The 9,029-nt window shown below is 35.4% G+C and overlaps 1 protein-coding gene across 1 annotated transcript; it reads right to left on the bottom strand.

Annotated features, from left to right (window-relative positions):
• Positions 1-572: 572 nt before the first annotated feature.
• On the bottom strand, positions 573-2,117 carry LOC141396551 (uncharacterized). Its single transcript, XM_073972111.1, has 3 exons — positions 1,960-2,117; positions 1,728-1,889; positions 573-1,649 (listed from the first exon to the last, which is right to left on the bottom strand). The coding sequence occupies exons 1-3, from the start codon at positions 2,098-2,100 to the stop codon at positions 1,317-1,319; spliced, it is 636 nt and encodes a 211-aa protein (XP_073828212.1). The 5' UTR covers positions 2,101-2,117; the 3' UTR covers positions 573-1,316.
• Between the last annotated feature and the right edge of the window lie 6,912 nt (positions 2,118-9,029).

Raw genomic sequence — 9,029 nt, forward strand, 5'->3', positions numbered from 1 at the left:
GCTCCATTTCGATTGGACTTGCGGTTTCCAAGCAAAATCGTGAAAACCTAAAAACTCCTAAAAATGTGAATTTTGACCGCGATTGTTTAAAAATCCCTACAGGGAATTTTTTTTGTTTTTGTATTTTTCTCATCTATGAACATTGCTGTTTCAGAATTCACAAAAACATCCCCTGTGTAAGTGGTTTTCATTAAAAGTTGGTTAAGGCGCACCCTTCATGACATTGTTTTATAAGGGGGCGATACAGTCCGGGCATTGTCCCAATTTGAAGTTTAATATCTCAAAAATGGTAAAACCTACAAAAATACCGTAAAGATCAATCTTGTAGAGAATTTTCATAGCTACAACATTTTCTTCAGTCCCGCTTTGATAGGACTTGCAGTTTCTAAGCAAAATCGTGAAATCCTAAACAACCCCTAAAAATGTCAACTTGAATCGCGATTTATTTGAAAGCGCTCCGGCGATTTTTGTTTGGTTTTTTTTTCTCAACTATGAATATTGTAGTTTCAGAATCCGCAAAAACTTCCCAGGTGTAAGCACCTTCCATTTAAATATGATTCAAGAGCACCGTGTTCTGTAAATATTTATTAATAGGAGCAATTATGAATTTATTGTGAAGTTTAAAAGATTAAAGTTGTGCTAAAATAATTAATTTGTGCATCGAATTGACCATAACTCCGGATCATAACGATTTTCACGGTTAATCGGTGTAAAATGAACAAAATATTGTATCTTTTCCTTTCCCGGATAATGGAGGTTTACGGATAATCGATTACCGGATAATCGAGGTTTGACTGTACTTTTATGTGTAGGCAATAGACTGGTTTTAACTCAAAGGGAAAAAAATCGTTGTCGGATATTTTTAGGCGGCAACCCCCTAAAGAGTTTACTTTTGATAGATTTTAAAATTGCCAAAGTTTGAGCACAATCGGAATATGTTAACAAGTGCCACTGGGGCCTCAAAGTTTCCATAGTAATTTGTATGAGGCCAAAGGTGAATTTTCACGAAATTGTTCTAAAGGCCACATTTATTGTACAATTGATGAGAAATGTTTACCAGTTTATTTCTGTGGCAAAACAAGTAATCCTACAAAAAATTTTGAAAATCGGTACGGATTTTAATATTATCTATATATGAGGCCCATGGAAATTTTGAGGCCCCCGTGGCACCTGTTAGCATTTTCCGATTGTGCTCAAACTTTGGCAACCTTAAAATCTAACAAAACTAAACACTTTAGGCGGGGTGTCGCATACAAAAATCAGACAGCGATTTTTTAAAACCACTCTAGTAGGCTGTAACTGTTGCCTACTCTGTCTTACACATCTCTCATTACTTCAACTACAAAAGTCAATGTCCAATAGGTAGCTCCATAACCGTATACAACGACTTTATAAAAACCCTCATCTAAATGTGGTGGAAATTCCTCCTTCTTAAACTGACATTTGTCAAAGATGTAATGTTTCCTTTCGAATGGCGGTTGAAATTTACCCTCAAATACTGGCAGATTGGAGCACTCTTTAAATGTTCCCATTAAAAACTGCTTGTAATACGAATCCAGAAATGAATAAAGATGTTGACGTGGAATTAGGAACGGTAGCGGCTTATATTCCTTGACACCATTTTCACTGCGAAATGAACGGAATTCAATCTATATGAAAAAAGAAATGGAAGGAAGATTCTGGTTGGTTTGATTTGAAAACATCTAATTTATAAATGAAAAAAAAACCTCAGTATCATCGCCTTCTTCAATGTCAAAATTATACTTAAAATTTCCTGAAGCACCATATACACCACGACTAATACGATCCACTCTAAAATCATTTAAACTCACTAAATCTGGATTATCGGAATGGGCTTTAACAGATTTTAATTCATAGGTCCATGTTTGCTGATATTGCAAAAGAAGAAATAAGAAGAAGATTCAATAAGTAGAAAATAGTTTGTAATTTCAGTTTTACCTTTATAGGAATCGTGACTGATCCAACCTTCAAAAATGTTCCAACCTTCAAAAATGTCGGGAAAATCAACAGAGTTAGTATTATTGTTTTGCCGCCCAATAGTGACATTTTGTGTACCGTAACTTTGTTAAAATATTGCATTTCATTAGGCACCACTTATTTTATAGAGATGAACGGTATTGTTTTAATGCAATAACATAACAATTATATAATTAAAAAATTACATTATATATTTACTTACCATGTCTCTCTATGATATGTATCTACAAGGAAAATTGTAATGTACACGAGGAGAGTAATTATGTAGCTATATACATATATACTCATATATGTATGGGTGATGTAGGGGATGAAGGATACCAAGCAATAGATCAGACTGGGGGAGCTCAGGCCTTGTCTTGGCCCTTCTTTCATCTCAAGTGGACACTGACCTCCCTGTGGTGTCAATTTGGCGAGCTGCCTTTAACGCCCATTTATGGGTCCATAAAGTGTTAACATATTCCAAGCCATGTCTGAATTCTGCTTTGTAAGATGACATTAACTGATACACGGCCCTCAGTTAAAATAATAAAGAAACTCTGCAAAACGTTAATAGATGTGGCACAATGGCACAAAGTGGGTCTGGCTGTAAACAGCGACAAGACCAAGCTGATGGTGTCGACGCGAAATGAGTCAATAGTAACGGACTGTGGAAATGTTGAGGTATGTAAAGGCTTTATCTACCTCGGCAAGGCCATAACCACAACAAACAACATCAGTTGTGAAATATGAGGAAGAATAGTATTGGTCAACAGATCCTACTTTAGCTTTAGTAAGCAGTTTAAAAACAAAGCCCCATCTCGTCAAAACAAAATTACACCTTCCAAAACAATGATAGTATCCAATGTATAGTTTCGAAGCCTGCGTACTTTCGCAAGCACATAAGGCAGTGCTTGCTTGCTGTGTTTGAAAGAAAAATTCTTCTATTTTTTTTTTTAAATTTTTGAGACATATTTATACTCTCAGCATTTATGCTAACGAAGGTATGTATATACACTTTCATACGGGCAAAATGTGCCTCATCGAAATAATAGTTTTAGACCCTAAGTATGCTTGGACGAAATGTGTTTCAGACAATTTGTATTTGATTTAGTCCGTCCGTCCGTCCGTCTGTCTGGCTGGATGTTACATGATGTTCCAATATGGACTCAATCGGTCCAATCCTTCGGGTACCTCCCACACAAAATTTTAGAAAAGTTCAGTTTAGCAACTTGTATTCACTGCCCCCCATTCGACGGTATAAGTTTCATCAAGAGCAAACCCATACTTCCTGAGGGCAAGTCCATACTTCCACTCCTACAGGTACCTCCCCCACAAAAGTTAAAATATATTCGGAAAAATTGTGAGCACGATAACTCTTGATGGGAGTGACCAGATAAGGTAAGGTAAGGTTCGAATATGGACTAGATTCGTTCACTGCTTCGGGTACCTCCCTAACAAAATTTTGGGTAAATTAATATCACTGTGACACAAAATGGAACTCAAAGTCTGGGGGTGGAAATTTTCTTTTGGATATGAAAGTCCTTGGTGAATATACTAAGAACCCAAAAAGGAAATTTTCGCCATAGGTCAAGTTTCTGAGATATCGCGCGATGAAGTTTTTGATTTTTTCCCTATAATACTTGGGAAAATAGCTCCATATCTCTGTTTGGCGTTGCTGTAGCTTCATTTTGAGGTGACACGTCTGCAGTCAAATCGATTGACGAATCTTTTTGTAGAACATTTCATTCTTCTAACTCAATGCCTTTCATGTCCTTTTCGTCCTTTATTTCTTGAATCGTAGTGAAAGTAGCACAAGATGAGATTTTTCAGCACCTAAATATTCTACAAAAATGTTGCTCAGAAGATTTTATGTACGGTTCTCCTTGACAACTAATCGATTTTGTCCCGATTTCATTGTCCTTTTTGAAATTTAATCGGTATTGGTTCAGAAATAAATTGTGTTTTGTTTTTCTGCATATTCGTCATTGGTTATTTATTGGTATGTAGACATAACAATTGGTTATTGCTTATCTAGACATCTGGGATGCTTCTGAAATATTTACCCCAAATAACTGTTGTAATGATGAACACGTTAATAACAAATTTTCTTGGAGGATGGATCCGGTTTTCTCAATTTTTGAACCGGATATTTCGACATTAAAACGAATTTTTGAATCGGTTCTTAGTAACCGAAAATTTCCTTTTGGGTTCTTAGTATACTCATCAAGGGCTTTCATCTCCAAAAGAAATTTTCCACCCCCCAAAAATGCTGCTACACAGTGTATTAAGACCTGCTCTCGAATCACTTCGATTTTTGTTGAAGCAATTTGCATTCGCTGCCTCAATTACGACAGTAAAAGTTTTTTCAGGGGCAAGTCCATACTTCATGAGAAAAAAGCCTGAAAGTTGTAAAAAAACCTATGGCACCATATGTATTGGCTGGAGAGCTCGAACTGAATACTGCGTTGGTCCACACATTGGATATTGTAATAAAAAAAAAACATTGTTCCACAACATCCCATACGGGACAAGGGAGACTTCTCTCATATCAATGAGTGCACCTCGATTCATATTTAGCTCAATGATATGGGACCTACTGTTTATGGCCGAGTCCGAACGGCGCGTCTTAAGACACCACTTGTGGAGAAGTTTTTCAATGCTGAAATACTCAAGAAATGTCGCCAACATTACTATGGGGTATTTTGTCACCGTTGAAAATTTTTGATGTTGCCTGGTCGGGGAATCGAACCCACGACCTTCTGCGTGCAAGGCGGGCGTGCATACCATTGCACCACGGTGGCACCCGAATATTGTAATATTTCTTTGAATATTAGATCAAAATCGTATGCTAAAATGGTACGCGCGATTTCTCATAGACGTAGCAACCGATTTGGGCCAAACTTTGGATCTCTAAATATTGTCGAAACTTAGTTTATGCTGGAATTTAGGCCCTATCTGTCCAACCCTTGTGGTACCACCCACACAAATATTCAACATTTTTGTGTGGTTAAGGGTCGGTTCGAGGATCCATTGGACATTTTTACCGAAGGTTTTCCTAGTGGCCCTGTTTACAGCGATATTATGCTCTTCGTAGGCTAGTCTGATAACAAGCCCTATCTATCGTTGTGCCCGCAATTTTTTGAGCTTTAATCCTATCCATACTTTTGTCGGTCCATATGCCCAAACATAAGTTTTTTGGGAAAAAAGTATTTCAATCCACACAGGCTGAGGGTATATATCTGTCGGCAAAGCCGACTGATACTTTTTTACTTGTTTCTATCCACATTAGCTTTAAATTGACACTTAAGGTTCCTCGTGGTTAAGAAACTTTTCCACAAAAAATTGTGGGCATATGTAGGTTACCGTTTTTGTATAGTCCCCATATAGCGGTACCTCACGATATCAGATATTTTGATATTTATATCTACATTTCCTGTCAAAAATGGGTGTAATTTGGCATTAAGGGTTCCCAGTGGTCAAAAAACATCTCAACCACGGTTTGGTATAGTTCCCATATACCGGTACTTCAGGTATTTCAACTGTGTATCCACATTTTCAATCTAAATTGGCTGTAATTATAATTATAATTAATTTTGACTGTAATTATAATTATAATTAATTTTGTAAAACCCGAATGAGTTATGAGCAACAACTGTTTAGAATACTGTAATTGCCCTATGTTAATATTTATTTTTTAATTATTATTATATTAACTTGTAGTAAATACAATGTTAATAAGACTAGCACTGGCTACAATGGCCACGCGCTAACTGTTAAAATTTATAATAATAACTATTATTGCAAAAAGTATTTCAAAATTAAATTAGAAATAACAAATAAAAAGAGAGTTAAGATCGGCCGGGCCGATCTTTTTATCCCCTTCACCATGAAATATTCTGAAGTGAGATGAAATAATTAGATTTCTTTCCGTTACGAAAGTACCAACTTCATAATTTGTGGTGGGGAAGTTTTTTTTTACCACTGGGAATTCCAATTACCAATTACATTGGTAAATATAAATAAAAACTTAACTATAACTGAAATCGGCCAAAGGGAATACCAAATTTCAAATTATAACAGCGCAATCAGAAAATGTCTGAAAAAACTGCAAATTTTCTAAAATCGGGGCTATATCTTCTTGGTTTTATAACCACAATGTTTGGTGAAGAAGTTATAATCAACTGGGAACCAAAAATATGATATTTGCCAAAAGGTGGACTTGTTTCCAAAGTTTTTAATTGAAACATTTCTCGAACCCTGGGAACTCTAAATGTATTACAGCGAATTTGAACCGGAAATGTAGATATTAAAATCTACAAATACCTGGAATCTGGATGTGCCGCTATAGGGGAGCTTTAACAAAACGTGGACCTACGACCGCAATTTATTTTAGCACTGGAAATCCCAGGTGTCACTTTACAGCTAAGTTGATGAGAAAATATAGTTCAAAATTTTAAAAGACATAAAATCGTGAGGTGACTTTATATGGGGTCTGTTCCGATGCATGGACCTACGCAAGCAATTTGTGATGACTTGAAAAGACAACTCAATATTACATCAAGGGATTCATACAATTTTTTCCGCACAATGTATCAAAGGAACCATGTTTTTAAAATGGACAAAATTGAGTTGGAAGAGTTAACAAATATTATTGAAAATTTAGAAATTAATAAAAGTCCTGGAAGCGATAAAATTTTGCCTCAAACGCTGAAAGAATGTTCTGAGATTATTGCACCATGCTTAGTGGAAGTTTTCAATAAAATGCTGTTATTTTCTGATTATCCAGATCTGCTTAAAATACACAAAATTTTGCCAATACCTAAACAAATAAATCCTACTAAAGAGGACAAATATCGACCTATATCAGTACTCTCCGCTATAGACAAAGTTTTCGAAAAAATAATTTTTGAAAAGCTTCTTAAATATTGTGAAGATTTTAATATTCTGTACTGCCATCAGTTTGGATTTAGGAAGGGTTGTGGTACTTCTGATGCAGTTCTTAATGTAATGAAAGGTATCTGCAAAGGTCTAGATGACGGATTCACTGGAGTAACTGGATTATTTTTTGACCTGACAAAGGCATTTGATCTAGTCGATCATGAAATTATGCTTGAAAAGTTACAACTTTATGGTGTTCGTGAGTCAGAGCTACTGCTGTTTAGAAGCTATTTTACAAACAGAAAACAATTTGTCCAAATCAATGAATACAAAAGTAAAGAAGGTTTGGTAAAATATGGGGTGCCTCAAGGAAGTGGGCTAGGGCCTTTATTGTTTTTACTTTATATTAATGATTTGGCAAACTTAGACTTAGTTGGACAACTTTATATGTTTGCTGACGATATATGTTTGCTTTACCCCTACAATCATGATATGGTTTTAAAAACCAATATTGAACGGGATTCGTCATTGCTATTTGAATTTGCAAGAATTAATGGACTTATAGTTAATCCAGTCAAAACAAAGATGGTCAGATTTCGATGTCGTCCAACCAACGTTAGATTTGATGTGCTTATTGACGGTAACACCATAACTGAATCTGAGTCTGTTAAATACTTAGGTATAACTCTCCAAAGCAATTTATCATTCAACTTGCATGTCGATGAGATCAAGAAGAAAATAGCGCCAGCCATAGGAGTTTTGTATAAACTAAAGAAAAAGCTTAATGAGAGAACAAAATACTTAATATTTAACTCATTGATATACTCCCATATAAAGTACTTGAATATTGTTTATGGATTTAATTGTACTAATGCGTCTTTGAAGTCACTCCAAGTACTTCAAAACAGAGCCTTGAAGATTGTTCATAATTTACCACACCGTTTTCCTACAAATATATTATATCAGAATGTAGCCAAAAATGTGCCACGAATCCAATTTACCTACGACTACCAACTACTTTTATACGTATATAAATCAATTAATAATATTGGTCACTGTACTATTCAATTTAAACAAAATCAAAACATTATTAACACGAGAAATCGGTTAGATCTTTGGGTTGCAAGATGCAGGTATGAGAAAACAAAGCAACGAATTGATTTTATTGGGAGCACAAAATTTAACGAGTTACCACCTTCCATTAAAATATCGAAAGAATTTCATTGTTTAAAAAAGCTTGTAAGGATTTCCTAAAAAATAAGTATGAAAACCCTGAATTGAACTAAAAATTTTATAGGAAAATTGTAAAAATACTTTATACTTAGAATATAATATTAATATTTTTATATATTTATAAGATTCAATTGTTGTCAACAGCCTCTACAATGCCGATATGGCGCTGAGGCATAATAATTTGCTGAATTTAAATAAATAAATAATTAAATAACAAAAAAAAAAAAAAAGTTTATGGACCGCTGTGAACCCTAAATGACAAATTACAGTCAATTTGTATTGAAAATGTAGATAAACAGCCATTGCGACAAAACGACGTAGTTCCTTGACGGTTTGAGGTCTTGAGAAATTCCTAATGGTAGCGATTTTTTTCAGGCAGAGGACTGATACCTTTTGCATCTACGCAATGACCAAGAAAATTTACGGATGGTTGTCCAAAAACGCATTTATCGATGTTAATCACGACGCCATATTCTTCATGACGTTGAAATACTTGATGTAAATGACGCAAATGCATTTCTGCACTTTCTGATGCAATAAGAATATCGTCGATGTAGGCGAAACAGAAATCCAAATCGCGAAGCACTTCATAAATAAATCGCTGAAAGGTTTGACCAGCGTTGCATAAACCAAAGGTCATGCATTGAAATTCATAGAGACCAAATGGCGTTATAATGGCGATTTTAGAAATGTAATCTGTAGCAACGGGTACTTGATTGTACGCTCTTACCAAATCCAAGGTTGAGAAAATAGTTTTGACATTCAGGCTATGCGTGAAGTCGTGAATATGGGGATCCGGTACCGTTTGAGCATTTAAACGACACAAGGTCGCCATTGTCCGTTCTTCTTTGGTACCAGAGTCCTTGTTGCATCATAAATTCGAATTCTTTCTTGGCAATTTCGTGTTTCTCCGCTGGTAGACGACGTGGTTTTGATGT

The sequence above is a fragment of the Musca autumnalis genome, unplaced genomic scaffold (assembly GCF_047663935.1).
Source record: "Musca autumnalis isolate F117 unplaced genomic scaffold, ASM4766393v1 scaffold_3, whole genome shotgun sequence".
NCBI lineage: Eukaryota > Metazoa > Arthropoda > Insecta > Diptera > Muscidae > Musca > Musca autumnalis.